A 14,005-nucleotide genomic window follows, 5' to 3' on the forward strand; every position below is an offset into this window, starting at 1 on the left:
GTCATCGGAATGACCGAGAAGAGACGACGTCACCATCTCAACGCCGTATATGAAACTGGAGAAGAACAGTTTTTAGGAACATGCGACAGTAGAGGTGTTGGAGGAGTTGGCGTCCTCGTCAACACAAGTATGGCAAAGAACTTCGACTCTTTCGAACAACTTATGACCCGAATCGGAAGTCTGCGGATCAGAAGATGTGGTCCAACACCAGCTTTGATTATCTTCGTCGTTTACGCTCCAACATCAAGCTACGGTGAAGAAGAAGTCGAAGCTTTCTATGTGGACCTGGAGAAGTTCTACCGAGAAGATCATGCCTTCTACAAGGTCATAATTGGCGATTTCAACGCCAAAGTTGGCCCAAGAAGAACGCCGGAGGAACTTCACATCGGACCCACGGCCTACAATGGAACGACCAGGGGGAGAGACTCTCCGAGTTCATCATGACGACTAAGACCATCCATGGGAACTCGCAATTCCAGAAGCCCTCCTCTCTACGCTGGACGTGAGAGTCACCCGGTGGAGGGTACCGTAATGAAATAGACCACATCATCGTCAATAAAAGGTTCTGCCTGACGGCTGTCGCTGTTTTACCAAAGTTCTATACGGGATCGGACCATCGCCTCCTCCGAGGAAGACTTTCCTTCACAAGGAGAGCAGAGAAAGCCGCCAAGTTCAGAGGGAGAAATCCCAGAACTATCATCAACTGGGATCTCTTCGCTACGTTAGCCGGCTTTTGGGAAGATTCCGCAACGGACAACATCGACGAGGAATATGACCGGCTCGTTGAACACCTTCACGACTGCGCGAAGAAGGCTGAGAGAAACCTTCTAAAACCACCAAGAGACGCCTGTCTCTTGAAAGTCTTGAGCTGATACGCCAGCGTGGAGCAGCACGAGCCGCGGGGAACCAAGAACTCACATCCGTGCTCGCGAAGCTTTGCAGAGAGGCGATGAAGGAAGACCTTATAGAGAGAAGAGCAGAAGTGCTGGCTGGAGCTGCAGAGGCGGGGAAAAGCATCCGCTATGCCCGTCGAGACTTTGCCAGTCGCAAGACGAGGATGACTGCTCTCCGGAACCCAAAGGGAACAGCCATTGCATCGAGAAGGGGGATGGAGGAAATCATCCACGACTTTTACTCTGATTTCTTCGACAGCCATGTCCACTTGCCTTCTCACCATCTGAGGGAAAACAGGCATGTCATTCTAGAGGTTCTCCCGTCTGAAATACGACATGCTATCATGTCGGTAAGAAATCGTACGGCTCCCGGTCCAGACAGAATAAGATCAGAACAACTGAAGGACTTTCCGCCAGTACTCACCAACACCCTGGCGAGGCTCTTTACACGTTATCTGTCGGAATGCAAGGTTCCCAAACAGTGGAAGACCAGCAAGACCGTGTTGCTGTATAAAAAGGGAGATCCACATGACATCGGCAACTATCGCCCAATCTGCTTACTGTCCGTCATCTACAAGCTCTTTACAAGAGTGATCCTTAATAGGATTGAAAAAGTCTTGGATGAAGGACAGCCATGCGAGCAAGCAGGGTTTCGAAAAGGATTCAGCACGATTAAACACATCCACACTGTTTCGAAACTCAACGAGGTATCACGAGAGTATAAGATGTCGCTCTATCTCACCTTCATCGACTTAAAGAAGGCCTTCGACTCTGTTGAGACGGAAGCGGTCTTGATGCCTTGGACAACCAAGGCGTCCCTATTCAGTACATAAAGGTTTTTCGAGAGTTGTACAGTAACTTCACGATAGGAATTTCGCCACTCTACAAGAATATCATCATTGAAGGGGTCCAACAGGTGATACAATTTCACCCAAAATATTCACAGCCACCCTCGAGAACGCAATGCGAAAGTTGGAATGGGACGACATGGGAGTTAAGGTTGATGGTCGGCAGCTACACCATTTGCGGTTTGGTGATGACATCGTACTGATAACACCTAGCGTCAGCCAAGCGGAACGAATGCTGATAGAATTCGACGAAACATGTGGATGCATCGGTCTTCAGCTGAATCTACAAAAGACGATGTTTATGCGGAACGGATGGGTCTCGGATGCCCCATTCACGCTCAACGGAACGAACATATCCGAATGCACCAGCTACGTGTATCTGGGTCGGGAACTGAACATGATGAACGACCTGACCCCCGAGCTGGGCAGGAGGAGACGAGCGGCTTGGGGAGCGTACAAGAGCATTGAGGATGTAGTGAAGAAGACCAGAAACACCCGGCTCCGTGCTCACCCCTTCAACACCACCGTACTTCCTACTTTGACCTATGCTTCGGAAACCTGGGCATTTCGCAAGCAGGAAGAAAACGTGGTGAGCGTCATTGAATGCGCAATTGAGAGAGTGATGCTGGGAGTATCCCGTTTCACGCAAGTGAGGGACGGGATTCGAAGTTCTCTCCTACGTCAGCGATCGAAGATTAGAGATGCCACCGCGTTTGCCAAGGAAAGTAAAATAAGATGGGCCGGACATGCGCTGTGCGCCGGAAGTGATGCGCTTTAATGACAACCGTTGGACCAGAACCGTGAGCGAATGGGTTTCCCGTGATATTAAGCGCACTACAGGAAGACCGCCGACCCGATGGTCAGATTTCTTCACGAAGAATTACTGGCGCCCGCTCGACCAATTCGAAGATCAACGGAAGTCAAGGTGATCAAGGTGATTTGCCTGAAGGAGAAAAGACAAGCAATTGTTTGAATTTTATATGGTAGTTGAGTATGAACGGGTGTAGCGCAGTTGGTTAGGGGATCCGCTGCTTGCACGATAAATCGGTGGTTCGAATCCGCTCTAGCGCTGACCAAGTCTTTCATCCCTTCAGAGTTCATAAATTGGTACCAAACCTGTCTGGGAGGATAAAAACACTGGGTTGACACATCGGCTAGCCACCGCAAGTTATTCGATAGGCCATTTACACGTTCGTGAACCTCAAACGATTCTGAATTGATGTGAACGTGGGGACGCATCCCAAGCGGATTGATTAACACCAGCAACTTTATCCTTTATCTTTTTATGGTAGTTAAAATAAGTGATCTTTATAGCAGCGCAGTATCGTCATAAACATAGCAATAGAGCCGTCGTTAATCGCTGTGGGTCCATCTCACATCGCTTTTGCAACGAATAATCGTGTGTGGATGTACGATGTTCATCAGCTTGGTAAGCATGTACGGATTTTCTCTTTTTATAGTATGAAGTATAAAAGACATTGCGAATAGTTTTTTTTTCTGAAATTTTATGGTTATTTATAGTAGCTAGTTTTGCATCCTATTTTCTGAGAACTTTTCTTGAAATTTGAGAGATTTGTGAAGAAAGTTGATATTTGAGATCTTTTCTTACGAACATTCTCCGTATGTAGCTTCGTGTTTGATTTTTCTGCCCGAAGAAAGTTCCACAAATTTTTATGATGATTTCCATGCGTTACGTTTCCATGGTTTTCAACTATTTCCATGTAAAATGTAAACGTACCGTTTGATTGGAGAAATAAAATTGGATTATTTGCGAAAAGTGGAACAGCATTCGCTAAAGAGTTCCACCGCTTTGTCCATTACCAGTACCTATATGCGCTGTTTTAGACATTTTTTTTCTTCAAAAAACAATAACTGGATTTCTCTGATTGATTCAGGTTCAAACCAGCCAGTTGCGGAAGGCGACTGTGAACGATGTGAAACTAAATGATGAATATATCTGTGTGGTGATGGAAGGAAAAGCCCGGCTTCACAGAGTATGTTTGTATATTTCTATATTACCAGCATTTACTAAGTATGTGGTTGCTATCTGATATCGGTTCTTAACTCTTTTTCTCTTATTCTCTTCAATTTTTCTTTGCTTTCACCCTCTGTTTAATTTTTTTCCATCAATACGCTCCCGAAAAGAAGTTCATTCATTGACTATCCAGACAGCTCACCTATATCTTCAAAAAACAAGAAAGTGTGAGATTAGCACGTTTTTTTGGATATCCAAGTGTTGCTGAAAGGGTACCGAAAGATTATTATTATAACTATTATTATCCAACCAGTTAGCTCAAATTAATTTAGTTTATTCCAATCATTTACTTCTTTTCTTCAGTTAAATAACTTAGGCAAAATATAAAGAACCATTTCCCCAACCTGCTCCATTACTTTTATGTAACTACGTTTTTATTTTGTTTCTAAGGTGTTCGTAAACTCTGAGTACCTTTGTAACTCACACGACACTACATGTAAACGTAATTCAGATAATCAACTCTGATTCCTATCCGTCAGTCACGTTTCCGGAACAATCCAGAAACTCGAAACTCCTTGCAGCTGCCCTTTCAAACCATTTTCTCATCCTCAGTTCTGAGGTATTTCCAAAACGGCTTTTTTTTTCAAAGAGATACAATCAGAACCGTTTCAGGCAAGCTACTTGGTGTTTTTCTCAATTGCTGAATGGTGTGTGGTTAGCGAATATCGTCACACTTCTCCTATTCGACAAATCCATCCGGATGCGGATGGGCTCAGAACTGCTATACTCGATGAGAGGACTGACACTTGGATATACAGGTGAGACGTTTCACAATTTATTTGAAATGGAGGAAAGCTTTAGACCGTTCAAGACTAATATTCTCGAGAAAATATTGTTGGTAAAGTAGAAGGTAACATAGAATTGTGTTCCAGTCCTGTCGATGATTCGATGCACAAGTTACCAGCTATCGGTAGCGCAGTTCATGTGAGTTTTAGAATAAAATACTCTTGTTGCAAAATATTCTTTAATTAGGGTAGATTTCTAGGTATTATCTACTGATTAAGGATTTTTTCTACTCATTTAGCCTTTTCCCAGTACAAATCGGCCCTATGGAAAACGTTCACAATTGATCGAGACACGTTTGTTGTGTTCGATAATACTAACGTTTACGTGTATTTGTTGAATAGAATAGATAGAGGGTTAATTACTCCTCTCCTTCCTCATGACTTTATCTCATTCCTCTCTTTAAAGTCATCATCCCCCGAATCTGGCGTGGTATGGATTTTCGTGGGAGCACACCTAAATTGGGTCGTAGATTATGAATACAGACATGGTTCCGCTCATCTCTCCTTGCATCACTGTAAACAGACGGTTCCGGAACGCAGTTTTTACGACGTTCTCTACTGCAACGCGCCTCCTTCCACCCCGCCCACGCCTGCGATTAGTCGAAAATCCATTCGGACGCCCGATAGGCAATTCATTTCATTCGACGAATCGCAGCCAGGGACGGAGCGCAAGGGTGACGCGTTGCAGTAGAGAACGTCGTAAGAAAGCGTTCCGAAGCCGTCTGTTCACAGTGGTGCAGGGAGAAATGAGCGGAACAACCCTTGTATTCATAATCTAGGACCCGGTATAGGCATACTCCAGCGAAAATCCATGCCATTCGTGGAGTCATGGCTTTAGTCCTAAGTGGCTATGAACTGCGCCGTGTTACTGGAAACAAGATTTTCCGTATTCTCAAGGCCAATGTGAGAGTTTAAGAACTTGTTTCAATTTTAATATTCAAAACAGTTGTAAGTGATGGTTTACCTCATCCAGGGCATGGCTCCCGAAAAGTACAGGCTGATTCTTGTCGAGTCCAGAATTCACCGTCTGGCTCGTTATTATAAGACAAGCCGCCAACTCCCAGCAACCTGGAAGTACGAGTCTGCCACTGCTGCATCGCTCATCTCATAAAGTTGTTTTGTTTATTTGTTATAAATTGTTGTGATTTGTATACATGTACACGTATACTTTGCATGCACACATTCGTACATATTGTTCTCTTCCTTACTTTTGTTTTGATGTAGTTTTTTAAAGTGAGAACTGTTTGACGGCTGCGTCCGATGATTAATCCTTAGGGAGATCCTTGCAGTTATTTATTTTTTCACTAGGTTTGATGGGATAGCGGTGATCACGTGAACAGCACTTGCTTCGGGTATTGTTGCATCTTGAAGGGAATTTACACTAAAAACAAGGAGCGCAACTTACTCCGGGGAGTAGTATGTGGTGTCGACTTTGAAAATCATATGTAGTATACAATAGTCGCATCTGGTTGAGGCATATTAGTTCAGTGAACATTGGTAAAAACGTTAAACCATATTTGCATCACGAGTTCGAATAGAATGGGGAACATTGTCGATGTTGACAATAAACTTCGAACTAAATTAAGCAGGAATAGCATAAATGTGTAATATAAAGTGGGAAAGCGTGAGACAGAGGATGGAGTATGGTTCTGTATAGACGTAGGTTTTAAGAAATACATTCGCGAACATTAGGATCTCGGACGTCTCAACATCGCGTGGCGTGTGTTCGGTGCTTTCATACTTATGGTAGTTATTCAGATAAGCTCCGAACTTGTTTTCTTCTAACTGGCTCATCTTTACTTCAATACCTTATCGATTTTTATACAGTATGGAGATACAGTCTGATTAAATCCCCATGATATACAGAGATTTAAACGACAAGAACGTCGGCGCAGGTGCTCGAGAGGCTGCGTCGTGGTGGTGTTAGTGGTTGAGATCGATGTGGGACCATCGCGGTATGCAGCGATAATTGGTGCCAGCAAAGGTCATCACTTTTTATCATCAAAATTAACCACTAACCACCATTAGCCCCATCCCATCGACCTGGAAACCCGGCACCACCTGCTCTGAAATGATACGATCGCAGTTATGGTCAGCCGTGAGAGATTGAGGATAGTTGTTGCACAACAAATGAAGACGTCTTGGCTGCAGGTTTCATGTGCCGAATAAGAGAGAGTGAGCGTGGACTTCAGTTTCGAATCATGTTCTACACAACTGTCAACTATACCGTGTGTGTTGAAGCCTGTAATAAGACACTGCGAGAATTTTTAATGTGTAGTAGGGTCAAAACGACATGGAGCACGGTGCAATTGCGTACGCGGGTTCTCTGGAGGAGGTGCGCTGGAGCGTAGCGGTTAGCAGCGCACTAGAACCCGTACTGCTACCACCCATCGCTGCAGTTTGGGATGTGTTGACCACCTCAGTTCCAACTGCTGCCTCCGCGATGCGGTTTCGAGCGCGTACGCAAATGCACCGTGATTCATGTCCTTTTGACTCGGCTGTAGTGTAAACGTGTTGTTATGGGTTAGTTTTATTGTTACTGCAGTATATTTAGAATGCACCCTTACGCTTGTCGGGTCCCCCCACCCATTGACCCAGGGTCCGTGACGGATTCCTCCGTTCTGGGTTAAGTTGGTCACCCAAGCCCTGGTATCCGTTCATCTACTGTAGCGCTCTGAATTTGGGAAAAGGATCTCGCGTGAGGGATTTTCACTTTCTCTAACAGGAGAATGACCTGGGCGAAATTTTAGTGAGTTCTGTTCCGTCTTGGTTTTTTTATGGCACATCTTGTAGGTGTTTTCAAATAAATAAATATTATATTTGCAACGCCACTTTTCTTGCAATATGGTTATTGTTGCATTTATGATGCTGATGACTCTGGTGTGGATTTTGCTCGAAATACACCAACTGTGTCTGCGAATAAGTAAGTACAACTATGTTAGATCATAGCGTTGGTGTCTTTAATATTAGTTTGTTCTTTTTTTATTGAAAACGACTATGAAGTTTCATAAAATAAAATAAGTAGAAAATAAAATATCCAGATATTACATGGTAAAACATCCATGTACAAACATCTCGCACACAACACATTGCGGTCAAAGAGTAGGTGCGAGAACGTGCTGTAAAGTGGTTTGCGCGAAGTTTCCTGAGGACGAGTAAATAATGGATCAATCAATATCAGTGATCTGATTTGTTCAGTTTTGTTCGCTTTCAGTTTTACAATATATTTTTTCTGTTTAGAAAACAAATCAGCTCAGAACAATTGTTACTGCGATATATTTGCTGCATGTAGCTTCCTGGTGATGTTGCTCGTAGTCATAGTAACCCACCAGATGCGTTCAGTGCAAGTATTGGAGTTGTTCTCACCAACGTATGGAAATCATCTAGGAGACAGTTATGAAGGTAAATAGTTATTTTTATGCTGTCTAGAAGAATTGTACGATTTTTAGTTCGGTTTTTTGTTGGAGTTCTGTCATATTCATTGTTCGTATTCATTGTTTTTGGACTACGAATAGACTTAGCAAGACTCCACTTGAGTATTCTTCCATAGTGTAAGGAAATTAATATTTAATTAAGAGATTAACTTTACTCTTTCGCATCCTACTTATGTTTTTGAACAACTTCTTAAGCTCCACAGCTTCGCAAATTCTTAGTTGTTGTTATTTTTTTTACACATTACACTACTTTTGCGCGTTCTAACCTGCCTCATAGCAAGTATAGTGGTTCCCACGCCATTTTCTTTTTAACGACAATTAGAAAAGATGAGCGAAACCACGCTGGGTTGCGCAATCTGCTGCTCGAACTCTACGTTTTCGCCGTGGGTCCCACACCACGTCGACATCGTGATACGCTGCCTTTAAGCGGATATGCTCGCTGTGGCGTGATTGAGCTAGTGGCTGCATCGAGGTGGGACCCTGTCCATCGCCGCAGTCCGTTTTCAACAAGTGGGTGTCCCGCATTGATCGCAACCGCTTGCTCCACTTCACCATTTTGGCCCTAAACGCCTACGCAATTGAGCAAGGTTACAGGTTTTCCGACCTGAGTATACTAATGATTCACTTCTATAAGATTTTGTTTTCGGAATCGATTCTTTTTTTCGGAGGAGTTCTGTCCCACATAGAAGAGAATCTTGACCTGTTGGTGTGCATTTAGAGCATCGCTTCTTTTCCTTCTTATTTTGTTTCTTTAAAGCAGGGTGTAAATTTTAGCTTAGTGAGACCTACATACTATTTCCTACATATTATGGAGAGAAAAATTACCGTTAAGCATTGACTGAAGCGTAGGTTTCTGAACGACTTTTCGAAAGACCTTTTCATATTTGTAATTTCAGCTACTATATCGTGTAACCGATGAGACGGTCGGTCCGGGTAAAACTTGCATAGCATGGCGTCCCAATGGGAATACTCTTGCAATGGCAAGGTGACTTCTTCTATTGTTCTTCATCACAGTTAGCTTCGATTGTGCGAATTCTTCTTTGCCATAAAGAAATTTGAAAATTCTACCTTAATTTTCTTGTTATTTTAGTGCCAACAAATCTGTCATCTTATACGACAAGAAGGGAACCATAGTGGACGTCTTGGATGTTACCGGGTAAATTTTGATTGCAGGAAAATTTTCAAAGTTTCTTTTATTTAACTTTCTTTCCCGCTCCTTAGTGCTTTGTTCCTTTTCATTCATTCTAATTTTGACAATGATATTCAATTCTACCGGATTTCTTGCGTGAACTTACAATACAGATATGATCCAAGTGAAACTCAATCCTCGCTACATTTTGTTTTTTTTTAAAGAAATGTTGTTGCGATGTCCTGGGATAAGGAAGGTGATGTACTTGCTATTATTACCGATTCGTCATCGTTAGCGATTCTTTGGAACATCAACACCAGTGATGCGGAACAACTAGAGACGGCGATGGGGGCTAGGTTTCGTATTTTTTCCTTTGTGAAAATGATTTGTGCTATAAGTGAGCATGAAGGAATAGGTCTCAACAATTTACAGAGAGCTGCCACTTTGTCTTGTATGGTCGTCTGTTTCGTCACTGCTGGTGATCGGAAATAATAATGGGAATTTATTTATTTACAACCATCAGTTGTCGAGGTTGGAACTAGATCTCTTCAAAAATTGATCTCAACCCTCTCGTTAATGCTTGTGTTGTAGGAAAATCCCTGTTCTTGGCAAACATCAGAGGAAAGTGACGGGAGTAGTGATGACTAAACAGGATAAGATACTCTGTTGTAGTGATGATAGTACAATTACTGGCAAGTTGTTATAATGAAGTGTTTGTACGTAGGCATTCAACTAGAAAACGTGACGGTGATGGAAATTTTTAGTTTCTTCTTCTGATGGTGAAACAATCAAAACGTTATCGTTGGCAAATGAGCCAAATGATCTGAAAGTTGGCGAAGTAAAGCGGCCTGGAGGGAACGTGGACGTTATTGTGAGATTTCTTCTTTATACCCTTCAGGGATAAGGAAGGTGATGTACTTGCTATTATTACCGATTCGTCATCACCTTCAGGATTAAGTTCTAATTTCCGTATGGAGAAATGTCGTATCAAAAGTATGGAAAAATCTTTAACGGCTGCCATTTCCCACCCGTTGCCCCGCTCCTCTCCTCCAAATTTTTGAATTTCCTGAAAACAAATGAAGCTCATCTATCTGAGAAGTTTACATAGTAGGAGATGCAAAAGAAGGTAATATTTGAAAAAGAAGTGAGGATGAGAAAGTTGAGTTGAAATAATTTCGATAGAACACCTGGTGCTAATCGTGATGTCTAAATGTCACGTTACAGAGGTCAAATGTTAAAAAAAGCTGTAATCGGACTTTATTCTTTGGAAACTTGGGTGGCGATGTAGTTTATAAACTTGGTTCATTGATTGCTACCATAAGTGTCGGACTTGACATCCTTCACCTGAGAAGCCGGACCTTTCTCAGCTGAATGATGTCATGGGGTGCAGTTCAAGTGATGACGATTCCTTTTCCAGCCGCCCAAAAGGGAAGGTGGTCCTTTCGTCACTCGCCCAAAAGTGAAGGGGTCCTTTCCCCAACTGTCCAATAGGGAAGGGGTTCGGAACTTCGGCTCCGACTATCGCCTCTATAGCTATAAGTGGTTGGTTTAAAGGCATCACCCCACGAATCTGGAATGGTACGGTTTCCGGTGGAGTATTCGTATACGGGATCGTAGGTTATTGAGAGGAGGGTGATTTCGTCCATTTCTTCTTAGCTGCCGTAGAAAACGGCTTGGAAGATACGCCTTCGAGCGTATGTTCCGGCGCACTGTTTTCCATAAGGAGTTCGATTGGAGCGCGCCACCCTTGTGCACACGCGCATCTTCCGTTTTGGGCCGTTTTCTACGGCAATTAGGAAGAAATGGACGGAATCACACCCCTCTCCATAATCTACTATCCCGTGTACAAATACTCCACCTGAAATCCGCAGCACCTCAGATTCGTGGTATGCTGCCCTTAAAGCCCCACTCTAACGTAGTGCAGATTTGAGTCACAAATAAATCTTGTAGACGTTTACTGTATGCTGGAGGCATAATGGAAAGCAGTACATAGATCGGACTACAGACTTGCAAGGATTGCAATCACACAATGCGCTTCCCGTTATCTACGGAATATTACAGGAAAAGCGCCAAACTGGGATCGACTAGGAGTGCATTTCATTGGTGTTGAGTAGGGAGAAAAGAGAGAAGGAGAGAGCGTTGTGGCAGGCAGCGCACCGATTCGATTGAACACATTTGGCGCCGGCTGTAGATACGTATTATCTTATCAAAACGACATGAAGCCACGGTGCAGTTACGTAAGTTGCTGCACTCGAAGCGGTGCGATTGAAATCGAGACGGGACCACCACGAATTACAGCGAGAAATTGTTTTAGCAAAGGTCCCCCTAGATTCCAATCCCACCGATTCGAGCGCAGCCGCGTACACAACTGCACTATGCTTTACGTCGTTTTGACCCTACTATATACTTAATTGACGATGGAATGAACTTTAAAAAAAAAACTTAGGGATCAATATTAACGAACCATGTATTGATGTAGACAAATTTTCCCCTGGTATTGGTTTGTTCGCCTATCAAGGGAACTGAAACTATACTACTACCGCCGCCTAGAAGTACTCATCGCAATTATTTTTTCTGCAGTCAATTCGTTCCTTGAAATCGAAGTTCACTTCCAAAATGGAAGTGAGGAGAACACACCAGATGTTATCAATATTTCCAGTTTGGAACTTATTGAATAATCCAACGCTGGAAAGTTGGCTCGGACAAAATCAGCACAAGAGGTCTGTGATTTCGATAGAATCGTGGATTCTTACCCGAATCCGTCTCTCGGATTTCCACGCGTAATTGAAGAGAAAAGGATTGTTCAGCATGTATATGACACGAGTAGTAGGTTACGACGTTATTCACTAATTCCTTGTTCATAATCTACACTCATTTTCAAAGCCAGAAATGACTAAATGCGCTATCAGAGGTGAACCCTCCGACGCAGCTTACTCGGTTTGTTGCCACGCCGGTACGTACGCTCGTGGCAACACACGTCACAAGGTCCATAGAGGTTGGCGACAGCCTGTGCTGAAAGCTAAGCCCACTATGGTAAGGATTTTGGTACGGGGAGACACCTACTTGCCATTTCAACACACACTAAAATAAAATCCTCTCATGTCGTCTCAAACATCAGACAGTATAGCGACCAGCGATAAGCGACCAAATCTCGGGTTGCTCAGAGGACGTCGTTGATGTTGAACCAAGGCGACACAGGTAGGACCTGCCACGGAGACTTTTCTCTTACAACGCGAGAACAGCATTCTCCGGCGTGGATTTGAATGCCCATTCCCTGAGCTGCACAGTGCAACAAAATCCACATGATTGCTTTGCAGGACACCAAGAGCAGAAGGAGCAACGTGCGACACATTAATGACAGTACAGTTGTTATTCGTCAGTCTTCCGTCACCAAACGTAGGGTCGTTTGTTTTGTTCTGCCCTCACCTGTCATCCATCTCGATACTCACGAGATCTTTTCACCTCGTCTGACCGTTCTTCGCCTTGGCTCGCTGTAAAATCCTTGATTATCATCAACTGCTACTCAAAAACGAAGAGTTCGACGACAAAAAGCTCACAAGTTCGTTGTCGAAAACTTCAACACCAAAATAAAAAGGGCTACAAACAGGAAATAAAGGATCAGAAAATTAGTGCTAGGGGACAGGAATGAAAATGGCAATCCGCAGGGCTGCTGAGCACCATCCACTTTTTTCAGTGAATTCTCTTTTCTTGAATCAAATCACTGTCGGAGGACATGCGAATCCCGAAAAGCACGCTTTGCAAAATCACAGCTGAATAGTCTGCTGTCGGGAAAGCAGGAAGAAATTATGCGGCAATTTCGACGAGTAACCCTGCCCCAGACTGGTTGGTACACCGAGGGTCCAAACATAGACAACGACGTGGGTCTCAAAAGATTATCAGTCTGTGCTGCTTTTTTGAAGCAATTCCTCGGTGGGAAATTCGACGAAAGTTTGTCGTGCCCTACTCTGAAGTGCGCCCAATAAAGGAGGAAAAATCTTTTTAAAAAAGTATCGCAGGGACCACCGCGAATATAGTATTCTACTGGCAGCCCTCCTGACCGAGGACGGGATTCCTTCTCGTTTCGTCCTGAAATGAGAAAGATCGCATAAAGATTTGTTTGGACCTTTTTAACTCCCTAACTCCTCTGTAATTCCGAGAATCCCGGTAGTGAAACTAACCTCGGATTCACCCTCCGAAAATAATGATTGCGATCAACAGCATGGAACTTGGCGCAACTTCGGAGCCTTATTTTAATTGGTACCCATTCTCCTCACGTAATTTTAGCGACGCACATGAAGACGCGTATGGTGGAAACGGAATCATGTCAGGGTAGTGCAAGAGCTCGCAAAATGTTCTTATCCATAAAAATGGTAACCGAGAGGACCAAAAAAACCAAAAAGACTCAAGAACTAACTGGATTCCATCACCATTTCAGTGGCATGTACCACATCCAGACAGTGTCGAGAGTCACACAGATTTGCCGACAACATCGTTTATATATGCCCTTTAACCTAGCCTTCCTCGACTACTAGAAAGTCTTTGATAGCTCAAAAATGAATGAAATATTGTCAAAGATGGCCGATCAAGGTATAACCGTCGTATGTGAGGATATTAGAAGGTTGCTCCCATTAATGCACCATTACGATATGGCACGTCTACGGCCTCCGGTCCCGCCCATTGGAAAGCGATACTAAAAAGCTATGCCATGTCGTCAAAGCGGCAGCTCAACATGTGAAAAATGAATTACTTGTTTGGAAAGAAGGGGCATATGTATTTTACTTTTCAAAACGACGTTTCCTCCTTTTTTTTTCGAAAAAATTCTAGTAATGATGAAATGCTAAAATGAATATAAATGATTTCATAGTTTCCTTCCTAAATTCA

At 43.3% G+C, this 14,005-nt stretch overlaps 4 protein-coding genes across 6 annotated transcripts; all 4 read left to right on the forward strand.

Annotated features, from left to right (window-relative positions):
- Positions 1-9: 9 nt before the first annotated feature.
- On the forward strand, positions 10-444 carry RB195_012113 (uncharacterized protein; the record flags this gene model as incomplete). The annotated part of the gene is made up of 1 exon (XM_064193814.1): positions 10-444. The coding sequence occupies one exon, from the start codon at positions 10-12 to the stop codon at positions 442-444; it is 435 nt and encodes a 144-aa protein (XP_064051397.1).
- Positions 445-949: 505 nt separating this feature from the next.
- Positions 950-1,726, forward strand: RB195_012114 (uncharacterized protein; the record flags this gene model as incomplete). The annotated part of the gene is made up of 1 exon (XM_064193815.1): positions 950-1,726. The coding sequence occupies one exon, from the start codon at positions 950-952 to the stop codon at positions 1,724-1,726; it is 777 nt and encodes a 258-aa protein (XP_064051398.1).
- Positions 1,727-1,856: 130 nt separating this feature from the next.
- RB195_012115 (uncharacterized protein) lies at positions 1,857-2,519 on the forward strand (the record flags this gene model as incomplete). Its single annotated transcript, XM_064193816.1, has 1 exon — positions 1,857-2,519. The coding sequence occupies one exon, from the start codon at positions 1,857-1,859 to the stop codon at positions 2,517-2,519; it is 663 nt and encodes a 220-aa protein (XP_064051399.1).
- Positions 2,520-2,597: 78 nt separating this feature from the next.
- Positions 2,598-10,028, forward strand: RB195_012116 (uncharacterized protein; the record flags this gene model as incomplete). Of its 3 annotated transcripts, XM_064193819.1 has the most annotated exons (11): positions 2,598-2,675; positions 3,637-3,735; positions 4,228-4,335; positions 4,389-4,534; positions 4,649-4,700; positions 8,892-8,980; positions 9,086-9,151; positions 9,349-9,480; positions 9,557-9,655; positions 9,716-9,816; positions 9,889-10,028. In XM_064193819.1, 11 exons carry the CDS (start codon positions 2,598-2,600, stop codon positions 10,026-10,028), a joined length of 1,110 nt encoding a protein of 369 aa, XP_064051400.1. The 3 variants fall into 3 exon arrangements, with proteins under 3 accessions (XP_064051400.1, XP_064051401.1, XP_064051402.1); XM_064193817.1 differs by lacking the exons at positions 2,598-2,675; positions 8,892-8,980; positions 9,086-9,151; ... (2 more) ...; positions 9,716-9,816; positions 9,889-10,028 and adding exons at positions 3,156-3,170; positions 4,812-4,915; positions 5,353-5,464; positions 5,535-5,672; XM_064193818.1 differs by lacking the exons at positions 2,598-2,675; positions 3,637-3,735; positions 4,228-4,335; ... (1 more) ...; positions 4,649-4,700; positions 9,889-10,028 and adding an exon at positions 6,855-6,896 and having other exon boundaries at positions 9,716-9,830.
- Positions 10,029-14,005: the final 3,977 nt, after the last annotated feature.

This window comes from Necator americanus, chromosome III (assembly GCF_031761385.1).
Source record: "Necator americanus strain Aroian chromosome III, whole genome shotgun sequence".
NCBI classification, from domain to species: Eukaryota; Metazoa; Nematoda; class Chromadorea; order Rhabditida; family Ancylostomatidae; genus Necator; species Necator americanus.